At 41.0% G+C, this 16,478-nt stretch overlaps 1 protein-coding gene across 1 annotated transcript; it reads right to left on the reverse strand.

The window, feature by feature from the left end:
• Nucleotides 1–591: 591 nt before the first annotated feature.
• On the reverse strand, nucleotides 592–13,269 carry MRS2 (magnesium transporter MRS2). The gene is made up of 11 exons (XM_038127290.1): nucleotides 13,012–13,269; nucleotides 12,700–12,773; nucleotides 11,138–11,174; nucleotides 10,431–10,543; nucleotides 9,839–10,012; nucleotides 9,054–9,184; nucleotides 8,245–8,361; nucleotides 5,439–5,591; nucleotides 4,225–4,342; nucleotides 3,349–3,462; nucleotides 592–2,379 (listed from the first exon to the last, which is right to left on the reverse strand). Exons 1-11 carry the CDS (start codon nucleotides 13,211–13,213, stop codon nucleotides 2,269–2,271), a joined length of 1,344 nt encoding a protein of 447 aa, XP_037983218.1. The 5' UTR covers nucleotides 13,214–13,269; the 3' UTR covers nucleotides 592–2,268.
• Nucleotides 13,270–16,478: the final 3,209 nt, after the last annotated feature.

Consider the following 16,478-nt stretch of genomic DNA (forward strand, 5'->3'; position numbering starts at 1 on the left):
AGTCTGTAGACACGTATGTGTTTCCTCTCTCTTGCCTCATTCACAAAGGCAAGGCATTATTTTTATTTTAAATAAAATTGCACAGAATTTTAAAGGTCATACTCCAAAATTAAACACCTCAACTTACCTTCCTAGGAATTCTCTCTCAAGGATGTTGTTCTAAACAAATCAAAAAAGGGAAGGTGAACATTAGCTTGAGGTACAATGCATTCTGGTATATATTTTGAAGACTTGCCCAAATAGCAGAACACTTTAAAAAAGAAGTTAAATCTGACCTTCATTAAAGAAGTAACTTGCTACAACTGGGATTGCAGTACTTATGTTACAAATCTGTTAACTGCAGTGTGAGGCAAAAGGGGCAGTGTGCTTTTAAGGGCAGAATAAAGATTTTCTCTTCAAATCAAAATTGACAAAACCAGTATGTCCTGTAGCAATTCCATTCTGAACATACACTCTCCACTGGCTTATTTCTATGTATGACCTCCACATAATTTTATTGCACTTGACTGCATTTTGATTACTTGAATTGTAAGAAAAACTTTAAACATTTGCATATGTCTATAGATAAAAAGCAGTCTTGTAGAAGACATGTCTTTTGCTCCATGTTTTTATTGTGCTTTGAGTCAGGTAAAGAGTCAAAAGGAGCTCACAGAAGCCTCCCTGCAAAAAAGCTTAGGAGAAAGCTTCCCTAACAGCTGCACCAACACATATCAGTTCTGGCCTAAAGAAACTACAGCTCATTTGAAAATATCAGCATCTGTCTCCCTTCACACACTGACATTCCTGGGGTTTATCAGCCAAGGTATGTGAGTAATTGTTTTTTTCCACTGGACTGCTCAATTGGGTGATTTTTTTACTACTTTACCTGCTAAGCTTAAAGACTGCAAAAAAAATCAGCTAAAAAGTCAGAAGCATTACAAGCCTCATTATCCTTCTCACCTTTTCATGCCATTAGTATCTGTACTTAAAGTCACATACAGAAGAGCTGTTGGAAAGTAACTACATACAACTGACTTTAACCTAACCAGAATCACAGGCCTGGACAACTTTAATTTATGAACCTTTTTATTTCCATCTTTGACTCATTAGTCCTGAGAAGAATGTTCATAGCTACAGTTACTGTCTTTTCAACTCTGCCAGTACAATGATTTACATGGTAGCACCTAAAGAGCTGCTCCCTGTGTTACAGATAGATTAAAAAAATCCCAAAGAAGAAATGGACAGAGTGTGACGTGATTTAGACACATTTCATGCTCCCTCTACAACCTGAGAGAAACCAGTGAGAACTACACCCTTAAAGAGAAGTCCTAAGAACAAACAGAAGTAGTTGCCATAAGGCTTTTACTCCTTCCTTCAGCCTATCACAGGACGTCAGGCTTCCACACCTTTAATTAACCTGGCTACTTACTGTGGTACAGGCTAGTCCATGCTTTGTCTTGGAGGGAAGAGAGAAAGCACGGCCCACCTTAAGAAAAACCAACAACCTGTCTGATGATTTTTATCAGAATTTGAATTATGGCAACACAAGGAGGTGTTAAACTGCAGCTGTATCACTGTTGAAACAGTGTCAGATGGAAAACTCAAGTGGGCATTATCCATAGGCTCGCTTGCCCTGTTCCTAGAACTGCTCTTTGGAGCCTAAATTAATTGTTAAGGAATATACAAGATTAGCAGCTACATTTCAAAGCCTTTTATTGCTCCTTTTTTCTCATTGCTGCCAATCTAGAAGTCATGCTTCATGAGAGATGTGGGTATGCTGTTTGCTTTAGAAGAAAACCTGTTCTCTGCAATTAAATAGGGCCTTAAAAATCCATTCAAGAAGTCACTCTTGGGGTGTATTTTTCTTTGAAGTCAGATTCCTAAATCTGCAGTTCAGAACCAGAATTATTGATCAATCCTGACTGCTTCCTTCTTTAAGCCAAAAATTCTTTTCTCTGTAAGAAAGGCCATTAAGCAAAGCAGTATTTGACAGAAACACTACAAATGAGAATGCCCAAAAAGTAAGTACATGTATGTGATACAGAAAACTAAAGGCACATACATGGGATGGAGGTGAAACTACTATAGAAAGCATTTTGCTATTTGCCCTCGTGTTTCTCTCCTAATGTGCGTGAGCATTAAAAATTTCATTGTAGGTTTTTGGCACAAAATATATATTAAATTAGCAAGTTTAGAAATTCTTGCAGTTTTCAGTAAGGAAGAACAAATACAAGGAAAGAGTTCGAAGTCCACCCTGTAACAACCAAAGTCTCTTCATTCCTGCTGTTCCTACTGGTTTGTTAATGTGCTTCTACTCAGCCCAAATGTTTCTCCTTTAAGACTGGTCTTTATATCCACTCTTCCAGCTGCTGGTTGGGATTTTTTCAAAGCTGCAGGAACCTAGGCAAGAAACAAAACAGCCTGATTACATGAGAAGCTGCTCTACATGTGGTAGAAGGAAGTAAGGCTCCACAGATGCTTGAACCCTGATTTTGCTCCCCTTATTTTCAGAACAGTGGCTTCTCCCTCCCTAATACCTCCCAATATCTTTCTCCAAGTCAGTCAGTATGTGCTGGACTTTGTTTTGAACTACACTTCAGGATATTCTAGTAAATTGTAGCCATAGTCAACAATCCGCAACTACTGCCAGCTGATTCTTAGTAGCAAAAGAGGAGAGGGGAAGAAGGGGTGTTTATCTGAACCTCCCTTTGTCACTTGTAACAACTTAACTTTTGACTTTACTGATACTTCTGCTATAAACATTACAGTGCAGAGATGAGGTAGACAACACAGTTCCACAAGTCCTGGAAAGTGCAGCCAGTAGGGAAAATGACCCATACATGCTAATTTGGGCACGGTCTCTTTGGAAATCTTCTGACAGCTCGGTACCCTCAATAACAAAGATAAGTGGTGCATATGTAAGAAACTATTACAAACTTCAGACTGAGAGTCGGGACATCACAACCATGGCATCATTCTCCAGACAGATGATACAGCTAGTGCTTGTCCTCATCATCCTTTTAGCTCTGCTTACTCTTTTACAAGTAAGGGAGTACGGATCCAGACTTAGTATGTGGGTAGGAGGACGAGGACTGCTTCCACCATTAGCCCCAGCTCTCCTTGGGCTTCCAGGTGAAAGTAAACACAGCACTTCTCATGGAACAGCCTGCAGCTTCACTTCTGCCCAGTACTGGGGCTCCCCATCTCCTTCAGTCCAGCTAGGGAGCACCTTCTCTGTCATGGAGCAGACCCTGAGCTGAATTTTTGGCATGCTTTGTGGCCTATCCATCTAAGCCATCTTATTTTCTGCCTTAGGAATGGACTGTACATGCAGAGCATGAGGCAGGAGCCCCAGCCAGCCATACGTACGTGAGGAGGTAGTGGAGGATCCAGGTGCCGCCCAAGGAAGGAAAGTAAGCGCCGCCACATCAGACCACTTCCCAGAAACATAATCCCTGTCACCAACCAAAATATCCTGGGGTCCTACCAACAGAACACTCCCATCAGTCATCCAATTATATCTCCAGAAAAGGGATTACCCAAAAATAATCTCTCACTCCCCAGCAGCGTTGTCTTCCTTTATGGGAGGAAGCAGTAAACTCTTCACCATCAACAGCCAAGCCCTTCCTTGGAAAAAAGGCTGTTTCACAGCAAAGCATTTCATTTTAGGATCACTGTAGTGTATTCTGCTAATGTTCCATGCAGTTTTCCTTCATTCATTGGGAAGTTTGAAAATTCAATCTTATATTTAACTGATTTGAAAAGGAAGAACTCTTTGCTTTGTTTGTTTTAAAGGTGGCATGTGCAGTTTTAAAGTTGTACCCCCTCAGCCTCTAACCCTTCCTCCCCAGTTTAGGTATAAACAATCACTGACAGTAGAGTACTCCTCTGATGTGTTGGAAATGTCCTGGCTGCTTGACAGATACCCTTGTATCTGGAAGACAAAGCTGCTCTTGTCAGAATAGATGATCATTAATGAAACTTTAATACTACTTTTTAATCAACTACTTATACAACCAAAAATTTGTCTTTCCATTTCTTTTCCATGGACATGACACCAAAAAAAGGCTGCAATTCAATACTGTGCAGTTTGTCATGCAGTGATTTGCTTACAAAAGAAGTGACTGTATGAACACATGAATCACTGGAGCTTTGTCCAGGGAAAGAATGAAGTTCTAGCACATATGAAATAAGCTGTAAGAGCAGGACACACATTTTATGATAAACGCAGGACTTGATCCTTACCTCTTCAAGGGATGACTCCAAGTTCATACCAAATGCAACTCCTATAAGTCCAAAGAGAGAGACAGAGAAAGTCCCCATGGTCAGCTGCAAGTTCAGCCTCATCATCACATTACGGTGGCTAAAGAAGGGAGAAACATCTGTAAGGGGAACCCAAAAATTTATTTGCTGCCTAAGTTCTTAAATTCCATATAAAATGTACTAAAAACAAATAGTGAAAGAGAGGAAGTCATGATGAAATTATGTAACTCAGTTGCAAAGATCATGAAACAACAATACAAAGAAACTATCATTTTGACATTGCTACATCTGGACACCTCTAGAGGTAGCAGGTTCTGCTTAACCACCATCAGACTTTCCAGTATTGCTCACTTCTCAGAGGTATACATACAGAGTAACAGTAAATTTCTGCTGAAATTTGTAACCTCTCACCACCATCTGGCTGCAATTTCTATGTCTGTATTCACAATGGACAAAAATTTTTTGTTACCTTGCAAATTAATACATTTTACAAAAAATGGAGTTGCTAAATGCTGCAGACTACAAACTTCAGTCCTTTTGGGTGAATTCCGTATTCAAGTCTTCCACAAAAAGATTTTTGTGGTTTCCCGATAGAGCATCCACAAAGTGCTTCTACAGATAACTCCTCAGTGTAGAGAAGAAAGAATATTAAACGCTGACCTCACAGTGGCATGTTCGTCCAAATGCAAGCTACAACTCTTTTTCAGTAAGAAATCTGACTAAAAATGAAAAATGTAGCATACAGAGAGAAAGAGAAACTTGCTCCTGAGTTACTAATTTTTGTATCACTCTACAGAGTAGTAATTTAACTTGTACTGGAAACCTGAGTAGCCTAGCCAGACTCTGGTTAGTAGTCTTTGCTGAACAGAATTTTAATATGCTTCTCAATTTGCAGACATTTCCTGTATTGGATACCTCCCCTGAAGGGTCTAGGAGAAGCTGGGTTTTGCTGCTAGGGAAGACTGACGCCTAGCTATAGAGTTACATACTAATTACACACACTAATTAGGCTCTCTTCTTGCTTTGCTTTATCCAGTTCACGACTAGAAAAGTGCAATACAGCTGCTGTGACTACAAGTCCATTCAACCCTCACTAAAACAGAATTCTCCAACTTTCCTTGTAGTAAATTTTGAGAAAGTCTAGGCCAAGAAAGTCTAAATTCCAGATTTTGGTAATCTAACAGATGGTAGCTAACCTGTCCAGGTTGATAAAGATGATGCTTTCTGAGTCATCAATCAGTACTCTGAGTTCACGAGCTTCATTTAAAAGATCTTCTGCTTGTCTGTAATAATTCTCCAACAGCAGCTCCATTTCCTCTGCATGGTCAATCCCAGATGTACTCTCCTCACTGTGAGCAACAATTTTTATTTTCCTGGTTATATATACATATATGTATATACATACATATTGTATAGAAATGCATTACTGATGTGTTAAGGCACATAGTAATTGTGGGGAACAAGAATGCTGTTAGACACTACACCACAAAATCCAACCTTTTGGTGAGGACCTTCCATCAGTTCCAACAGCATAAAATAAAATAAATACTTTTATATTTATCAGCACCTCAGCAGAGGCAGTCAGTTATTTTTAAGTGGTGAAGATAACATTTGATGTGCTCAAAGTATGCACACCATCACAAATTTTATTTTTTTGGATATTACAAAGTTAAAAAGTTATAAAAATTTCATATATTATTAAGTTATTATAAAAAGTTAACTATTTTGACAGATTAACTTTTTGGTGCCCTCAAGTGGTGAGAGCTGGTAACAGCGCAGTCAAAAACTCCCAACAATAAAACAACAAAAAGTCAATGCACAAACAATTACACGGTGATGGAGATGGGTTAGGTTATATTAAAATGGTTTAACAGTAAAGCATTTGAGCTGTCCACAGCAATTGCTGCAAAGCATTTTTCAATCCTGAAGCAGCCAAGGAGTGACCATCTTAATGAAAGATGCTCCTCTCTTAAGTTCTTAAGAATGTTGTAAGACGGTAATCTTACTTCAGAGTGCTACTGCTGGAGCAGCAGCCTTCCTCTGAAATACATGTTTCTGGCATTGTGTAGATGAAACTGAGGCACCTGAGGTCCATAAGAGCTTGGAAACTAAGCAGCAAAGCCAGGAAGATTGTTCGTATCTTTTTGTTTTGTGGTATGATCTCATTTCTCTGGAGAGACTGAAGTTTTTAATGAATCTCCTCCTGATATTATTGACTGCTAAAGGAACATCTCTGAAATGGTATTCTATGAAAATAAGTGGTATGTCTTACACACCAACTCATGTATGCTCCCTGAGGACCTTTAGTTCTCTCCCTAGTTTCTCTCTTTCTGGGGCAGAAACTGAGTTAGCCAACCTGATCTGAAAGCCCTCCAAACCTTAAGGTTTCTACTGCATGGAGATGAGAGGAGTTGCAGACTTGAAAGTCTTAGAGCACTATCTGCAGTATTACAGATTCAGCTCAAGGTCAGACTTGATGAGCATCTTTACGTTTACATCAGCTCCTCTGGGGATAGACAAAATAAAGACAGCCATAAAGACATGAAAATAACTGCCACTGAATGTGCTTTCATTAACTAGTCTCCATCAGTCTCATGATTCTTCCACATTCTGACATTCCTTCACACAAAGTTAAGAGGTCTGCCTCATCTCTCTGAGCTAAGTTCACCATTCTGCTGCAGAAGATCCCTGACAGCACCTATCTGCCTAACTGGGTTCCTCCACATCCTTTCAGGATGAATTCAAATTTGAGTTCATCAAATACCACCTATCAGCTGTATCAATCCTGGATCCAAAAAGAGCTGTTCACACATGGCCAATGTGCCTCCAAATGTGTTGTCATGGCTTGTGTCTCCTGGTGTGCCTTGTGCACAGCTCTTCACACAACCCCCTACTACCTCTCCTACCCTTGTGCACCGGTGTCTGAAAGAAGGGATGCCTGTGTGTTTCCCTTGACACAAGCATAAGGTGCCATTGAGATCTTTCCTAGATCCCCTACACACTGTCTGCCATGAGGCAACAAAGGTTTTGCCAGCAGACTGTATTAAATCTAAAGGAAGGCTGTGAGCCAAACCAGGAAAAACACCAGCTGCTGACTCAGGAGCAGCTGAAACTTAGAGCTACCTCTGATACTGCTCCGGAAGATGCCTTAGAAATGCAAACCATGTCCCACTTCTGGAACACTGAGCTTCTGCTGCACATTTAGATTAAGCTCTGCAGGGCAAGACTTCAAACCCACACACCGTGTGAACAGGATTAAAATGTACAGGCAATGCAGTCAGGCAAAAGTATCATTCAGCAACTTCACAAAGTACCCTGGAAGGCAACTTCTGTTGTCTGCTTATATATAAAACACCTCTCTATGCCCGAGATTTAAATACAATTCAGCCCAAAACATATCTGGAAGTTGTATACATTATCTTTCTGTTTTTCAGTTTTTATTAAAGTGACCAGTGCACTGCTATTGCTGTGTGCTGTCCTGCACAAGAACGCCAGAGTACAATAGGATTGTTTCTGCACATACATCTCCTGGAATGCTGTTCTTCAGGTGCCCAGGGTTGCTCCAAGGCCTCTTTCTTTCAGCAAAAAGCTAGGAGCAAGGTGTTCAGAACACTTCTAGTAAAGGAAGTGTGGAGTCTGACCTATTCAAGACAAGCTTTAAAACCTGCCATGTTTCGGTGAAACTGAAGAAAATGCTCCCAGAATGTGTTGATTTATATTGAAAAATAACATTTGCTTTTTCTGCTATCCTGCTCCTGTCCCATCACATACTAGATGATCCAGCCTGTTGTGTCAAGAACTATTTGTAACCGTGTAACAATGGAATTCCTCTCCAAAATGGCAACTACAATGGTTTCTGGAGTAGCAAGCATTAGGGTTAAAAAAAATTAGAAAGACTTTTTCTTTCTGGCTTTTAGCAGTAAACATCCAGTTTAGTCCTCAAGTTCTCCTCAAACAAAATTCACTGTTAAAAAAATGTATGTGGTTTCAAACTATACATACAATACTTGTGGATCAGTCCATTTAGACAGACAGAGTTCTTCTATTACTTCTTCTTCATCTAAGATCTCCAGAATTGTTTCTTTGAAAACTTTAACATCTGTTTCCAGTTCTGACAAGCTGAAAGACAAACAGCAAAAAGTCAAATAATCCCCAGTGGCACCAGTGCCCAAAGGTAATCTCTACATGGGTTTGCCAGCCAGCACCCTTGCCAGAGGGAGTGGCCAGGGAAGACTTCCTTGCAGGGTTGTAAGAGTTCCTTCAAAACATGCTCTACAAGCCACACACTTAGCTGTGGCAGTGATCTATCTGGAGACCAGTGAGGTACAGACACACACTAAAAGGCATCCAAATGTATTTCTGGATGTGTTTGCAAGCCAAAAAAACAAGCACTCTTTGAGCACATAGCAAGCACAGGTTTGCCCTATCATATGAGAGAGGCCAATACATGAAGGTAGCACTGTACAGGTAACCTCAAAGCACAGATGTACATAGATTTACAAAGGTTTACAATAAAGGGAAGGTTTTTTAAGGTTTACATTTTCACACTGTTTGATTCTCTTAGGTATTATTTTGTTTTGTCAAATGCTATTTAAGAAGCATGACGCTATTTCTGACTTCAGAATTTCTTTCCTTTTCCCACCGTATCACTAGGTAATTCATATACTGACTTTTATGTTTCCAAATAAGATGCACAATCCAGCAGTACAGTAATCTAGGAAATTATTACCAGATACCATTTTTCTAACACTTTAATGCATGCCATTTTCTATAGTCATCTTCTAGTGTCTTCACAGCTTATTCTTAGTTACCTCTTGCCATTTTGCAGAAGAATGTGTAGTTTACTCCTATCCACGGATAAAAGCTTGGGATCCACTAGGACTTCCAGTGTCTCAAGGATCTGAGGCTGCAAAGTGTTAAGTCTTCCCTGCAGTTTGCTGATCTAGATAACAACATGATCCTTCATAAGAATTAAAATAATTCATTTAGAATGATTTGGGCAACTGACTCCTGTCTCTCAACACAGAATTCACAGTAATACGTATTTAATACAGCCTGCTTTCCAGTGCCTGGGAAATACTTCCTATATGGATACCCCATAAACGCAAAGCCAGTGCACAATACAGTATTTCATAGAAAGTGAACTGAAACCCAGTGACAACCACACCAATAAGGCTAATAAAGCTAAAACACTATTGTCTATAAACGTTACATTAGAATTAGCAACCACAGATTTCTAATGCTAGCTAGAAATCTCATCTGACTCCTGCTTAAGAGGCCAAAACCTCAGCACTTTTGTGTGATTTTCATTCCTAGCTACAACATGTCTCTAGAAAGAAATTCTGACTTGCTTTTTAATTATCCAAATGATAGTGAAGGCATCATATCCAAATAGCACTTTATTGGAAAGGGAATGAAAACACACATACACACAAAACTGTAAGAACTAAGGGGTCAAAACAAAAAAAGAGAAAGTGAAAATGCAGACTACATTTAAAAATATGTATGTGCAAATATTAACACAAGACTAAAGTCATACTGCCCTTTCTGTGTAGCAAGAACTTCCCAAATATTTTTTAAAAATGAGATGACTCACCCAGTACTGCAGAATTGCTTCTATGGCTCGGAATTCAAAGGGCAGGGAATATGTGACTAGTTGACCTTCCCCAGCCAGCTGAGATGCTAGTTCATTGAGGAGCCAGTGTTCCAGACTTAAATTACGATAATCTAGTATCAGAAGAAACTCTGGTGTTATGACAGCCTTCAAGAACTGAAAAAGACAGTACATGTAAGGAGTCTGAAAAAAAACTCACTGAAGATGTCTTGTAACACTGTAGCACATTTGATGATTTGGGCTTTGATAAAACCAATCTTAAAATGTCATTTTCCGGCAGGAAAATAACAAAATCTCATGCTAACTGCAAAGAGGCTCAGACACAGCACTGTGCCATGGATTGAGAAGAGGCTCCGCACCAGCCTTTACTTCTGTGACAATGTTAGTAATGTTTCTCCAGGGTTCAACAAGGAAAATGGTCACTAATGTGTACACTTGATTGCTAGGCAGAGCTCCAAATAAACATTTACTGCTGGACTGCATGTCACAGAAAGCTGCTGTTTTCTTGCTGTGCAAGAAAATAAAAGTGCAAGGATGAGACAGGGTTTACACTCAGCTGTAGGGAAACCATTACCTCCATTCTCATGATGATCCTGTTGTTCCTGGTTGCAATGCTCATCACATGTTGAAATCTTAGATCTCGAGCTTGAAGACCCAACTCCTGGTACAATTCTGTTTTCTTCTTTTCTATCATGAAAATATTTTTAGATGAAGACATTTAGAGGACAAGCACATATGTTCCGAAATTACATCCTAGTGTGTTACCAAGTCCCACAACAAAACAACCCAGCTATTCTTAAAGGTTTTTCTCCTATTGATGTCTCAATCTAAGCTATTTTCTACAACATTCAAAAGACTGTATTTTGAATGGAAAAACTCTAGATATAAGTGAAAAAGTTGGCCACGACAATTAATTTCACATCAGAAACAACTGACTCCTTTGAGAAAGCACATGTAATCCTACATGGACAGACAAGGCAGGAAAAATAGCAGAGTGGTCAGAAAAAAAAAAGGTAAAGCAAAAATTACCTTCCTATGAGAGATGGTAACATTTTATTTTCAAAATATTACTTAGTATACGAAAACTGTAACAATAGAAATGCTAGGAAGGCCCAATGGAAGGCAGCAAAACAGAAGAAATGCTGCAACATCTCAAACATAAACACAGTGAAATATCCAAAACATAATTTTTTTTAGCCAAGCAGATTTTAATTGGGCTTTTCTGTAATGGACAAGGAAAAAGCTCAAACAAACCCAAAGAAAACTACAATGAATACTTACCAAAATAGGTAGTATTTCCCTCTTTGTCAAACTTCATCTGGAGGAATAGAAAAAATATTTTTTTTCACAGAACCAGTATAAAACAAGAAATCAAGTTCTAAAATTATTTGCACTTCCCTGGAAGCCAAATGGAAAACACCTTAAGAAGAGAAAGCAACTTTTATGCTCTCTATTCACAATTAAGCAAAATAATTGCATGAATTGACCGCGTTTCACTGTGTTTGTGACCAGTGTCATCTGCATGACCATGTTCCTACACAAACCTTGTTAAGGTGATTTACAGAGGATCAGACTTAGAACAGACTGTTTCTGTTGGAAGAGACCTACAATGATCAGAGTACAGCTGCTTGACCAGTTCAGGGCTGACCAGAAGTTAAAGCCTAATATTAACAATGCTGTCCAAATGCCTCAAATGTTGACAGGCTTGGGATATTGACCACCTCTCCAAGAAGCCTGTTCCAGAGTCTGACCATCCTCTTGGTAAAGAATTGCTTCCTAATGTCCAGTCCAAATGCCCTGGCACAGCTTTGAGCTATTCCCATGCATCCTATCACTGGATCTCTTGGAGAGGAGACCAGCAAGGCATCTTACATCTGGGATTGAAAATTCAGCTATTTGCTCTGTAATACTCTGAAAAATTTACAAATAAAACTTAAAAAGTAAAGATTACCACAGACTGTATGGTTAGGCTTTGTGCCCACATCAGGTATTGCAAAGACATACTATCTAGCTTGTAGACTGCACCTAAATACTTCATCTCTTAGCATCTGTCATTCATATTATTCACTTAATGCTTGTATTTCCTAGTAAAACAATTTTCTTGGAAAGACTGCCATTCTGGATTAATAATGAAGTTTATTGTTTTTCTTCATAAACAGTGCAACTTACTCCAACATTACTGACTTTTAAACTGACTTTCAGTGAATTAATCCTACCTAAGCATTCATTCCAGTAGAGCTGCAATGGAGGTTACACGGCATCTTGCTGAAAAGCAGAATGACTGCTTTTCGTTATCAACAAGGAGACCACATCTTCCTTCACTGGCACTAATAATGTGATTTATCACTATATATATATATATCTGAAAGAAAACCATAATGTGCAAACCAAGCAGCTTGCAAACAGCCTTCAGTCGCCTTTAAAAAGACAACATAGAGAGAGCTTGTTTTTCACCAAATTCTATGTTTGCTTAGAATTGCAGCTATCAATACACAGGACCAATAAGGTATTAGCAAGCCTTGATAAACTTGAGAAAAAAGTTCTGACTGCAGCACTTCCAAGAGTTGACTTGCCTTCACAATTAGAGCCAGAGAACTTCCAGCAGATGCTGAGCCTTAGAAAAGCATTTTCATCAACACTATGTACTCTACTGGTCCTCAAATCAGAGTAGCTCAAAGCAACAATTAAGAACTTAGGGATGTTCTCCGAGACACATATCCATCTGTTTTTATGACGCTTTAAGATTAAAAAACAACCAACAGGCAACCAAACAAACAAGAGGGGAAAAGCACCATCATTTTGCACGGCCGTCCTCGCTGGCAGAAATGCCTGCAGGTACTTACCACTGCAAAAACAGGAGACACGCTGGCTAGGGTGGCTTGGGAGGTCTCAGTGGGGGCATGTTGGTAAAATTTACCTGCGGGGAGAGAACACAGCTCTACTTCCAGCACACCGCCCTTGGCATTGAGCTGCGCGGTGCCCCGCTCTCAGGCTCCGGCACACACGTCAGGAAGCGCCGGTCACGACAAGGCCCCGACGAACCCGAACCCGAACCCGAACCCGAACCCGAACCCGATCCCGACCCGCCCGCCCGCAGCTGCCCCCGCCCGGGTGTCCCGGGGCCCGACACGACACAGCGCGGCCGCGCCGCTCACCGGCCCAGCGCAGCCCGCGGGCGCCCGGCGGCACCGCCGCCACTGCCGCGGGCCGGTGCCAGGCGCGGCCCGGCGGCAGCCCCGGGGCGGCCCGCGGGCGGGAGCCGCCGCCCGCCGCGCCCGCCCAGCCGCGGGCTCCGCAGCAGCAGCAGCAGCAGCCGCCGCTCAGGGCGCGGGGGAGCAGCGCAGCCCCGCGCAGCATCGACCCCGCTCGGCCCCTCGGCCCGGCACCGCTCCCGGCGTGCAGCCGCGGCGAGGGAGGAGCCCGGGAGGTGACGGGGGAGGAGGAGCCCGGCGGGGTGACGGCAGCCGCGGCGCGGCCTGGGAGCGGCCGTGGCGGGACCGGCTGCGGAGTTGTCGGCCGTGGAGTGGTAGGTCCTGCTGACCCGCTTCTGTTTTTCTAAACGCTCTGAGGTGACTCAGTGTCGCCCTGGAGGTTCGTAGCCGTTGTTGTGCATACGCACAGAGCCGTGATCCTTCTCACCACCTCATCCAGGCTGCGTTCAATCCCACTGAAATTAACTGGATTTTGTGCATGGTGATTTGTGAGACTGGGGAAAAAAAACCCAGCACCCCATAAAGCTCATCTGAGCTCCTCTAGTGAGGTAGGTCCGAATTGAAAATCCAATTTAATGCATAACTGTTCCCAAAGGCATAAGTGTTCTTAAAATCCCAGCTCCAGCAGAGCTCATAACGTGAGCACACCTTACTGTGGCTGGGATTTTCCCTGCCACATTCAGCCACTTCTGGATGATCTTCTAAAATACATTGTTTGGTTTTTTTTTTTGTTTTGTTTTTGTTTTTGTTTTTTTTCCCAAGTGAAGTACAGTTTTGTCCCCAGCAAATATCTTGGAATTAAATTTCCTTGCCCTACTTCTGTATCTAATAGAGACAACCTGGGTAGTTTGAGATGTAAAAGTTTCATTAGCAGCCCACAAGCTTCCACTGTTGTATATTCTTTCAAAACTGCAGCTTTCATGTGCAAAAGTGCAATGCAGGTAGTAGAGGTCCTTTGGCTAGTCCTGCTGAAGTGTGTAAACCGGCCTGGAGGCAAAGCCTGCATCCAAACCCTGCAGCACAACACGTTATCAGAATGTACTTAGAGTACTCATTAATCCTCAGCAGGGAAGTTAAAAAGGAAGTGATTAATGAAATGATCCGTGCAGTGTTGCTGCTCCAAGAGGAAGGCACAAATCTAAACACTGGTCAGAATTTTGAAAACAAGAGTGTCACCAAACAGGACAAAAGAAACTTACCCAACACCAATTTGATGTGAATAAACAGACACTTCTTTTTTTTTTTTTGGTGCTGGGAACACACAGGATTACTTCTCCAAACGTGTTCCACTTAGTAAACAAAATTCATCCATTTTATATACTTTTTTTGCCAAGTCATCATTACATAAGTTTTCTATGTACTATGCATAATAGGTCCGCTCTTAAATTTAACCTTTACAAAAATTTGTTTTCCGAGTTATATAACTTCATTAAAATTCCTACTCTAAGACAATCATTGATCATCTCTGCTGAGCTCTATAATGGAATCCTTGACATTCAAATCAAGATGGGAAGGGTGTGGGGTTTCCGAGCAGCATAACTGGTGTGCATAGTTTCTTGAACAAAATATAAGAAATCCAGTGACTTCTTGGTGAAGTTTCTATGGTTGCATATTTTAAACACAGCACTCCTAACACTGCTATACCTTATACTTTCCTTTTTTCTACTTGTATTCATAACTAACTCTTTTATATGATTAAATTAATTATATTATCAGAATATTTAAAACAACACTATATTTATAACAAGTCCTTTTATTTTCTGCGGCAGATGACCTGTGCATTTGTATGTTTGTGTGTACACATATACATTGACATACATAGATGACCCTTTGTTCCAAGTGGATTGGCATGCACAGAATCCAAAGGATGGTTTACACACACCTTGCATAAAGGTGAATGACCTCACAAGGAAGTAATTCAATGAAAAAGTTCCTCAGTAGTTATGGACAGCATGTATATGCAGACTGAAGCCATCAGAGGCTTTCAGTTAAAGGGTAACCACACATGTCTGCAAATGTTGTCCCTATTCATACTTGAAAAAGCTGAAATTACACTAAATTGAGTATTTTAGCTCTAGTTTTGGTTAATCTCAGCAGGTGGCAGTATGCGCAACACTAATTTAATTTCTGGGACATCAGAGATGCTTAATATTTGTAAATACCAGACAGCACAGAAAATAACCTCAGGAAGCCAGGAAACCAGTGCACCCTATTGCTGGAAATTAATGGCAACTTATGTTGGCTCTGCATGTTGGAATGCAAAAACTAGGGAAGCATCTAAAGGATATCTGCCAGAAATTTACATTTAATTAATGTGCGGTAAGTCTTACACAGCTGACATTTCACACTCTTCAATTAAAAGGGAAACGCTGCTGGGTTGATCTATTTGTTTTCCTTTGCTCCTCTATTTTTTCTGACTACTAAGACAACAGAAGTGTTGGAAATAAGATGATGTAACTTGTCACTGAATCTGTACTGATACAAACTCTGCTGTGTAGGATCCAACAGGCCAAAATAGTGGTAAGCACCGGCATTGTATCTCATTACAGCTGCATTATCAGCCACCACTGCAACTCTCTGGAAGGGCAGACAATAACCAAGTGTCGCCTCTGTCTTCAGAGGTGAAGGCGGCACATCGGTGTGCACTGACAGCAGGGACAAGTCATAAAGCGCACACACAATGTCTGACTTTACACTGCTGCTGGCAGAAGATAACTGGAGATCTAGAACTGGCATCTGTTTATTGTAGCTCTAAATACCAACGAGCTGCTTGTTGATTCTGCTGTCAGGTATCCGTCCTGCAGTGCCGGCCTTTGGGAACTGTTTGCTGAATCTCATCAAAGAAACAGCGGAGCAAGCTCATCTGCTGTTTGCTGAAGAGGCTCACTGACAAGGACAGGCATGATGGCTGTTCTTCATTCAGGCAAAAAGAAAGGATAGCTCCAGCACAGGCTTGCTTAGTCATGAAACTGCCATCCAAACCAGAAGCAATTTGTGAGGTTGAAGGACACGAGCAACTAGTTGCACTGCCAGTTGAATGTCAGCGCAGACATGGGGGACTGCTCTGATTGTAGCCGGGCTTTGTGCAAAGAAACACCAAGGAAACACCAAGGAAAAAGACACAGAAAGAGAAGGAAAACATAGGTATCATCAGAGTGGTCCTTATAAATCTCTGCTGAACAAAAGCTCAGAGAATTTTTTGGTAAAATTACGGTAAAAAGGCATCTTGGTCTATAGACTATTCTCAGTGTTTAACTTGTCCATTTCATCAATCTTTTTTTATATACAAATATGTGCCTGTACCTATGACCTGGTTCTTCTCCTAAAAGAAATGTGCAGTTTTATTCACATTGAGACAAAAATAAAAACCAGAACAATAAACAACAAAAAACCCTAAAAGTGCTACCAGA

Source organism: Motacilla alba, chromosome 2 (genome assembly GCF_015832195.1).
Source record: "Motacilla alba alba isolate MOTALB_02 chromosome 2, Motacilla_alba_V1.0_pri, whole genome shotgun sequence".
Classification (NCBI taxonomy): domain Eukaryota; kingdom Metazoa; phylum Chordata; class Aves; order Passeriformes; family Motacillidae; genus Motacilla; species Motacilla alba.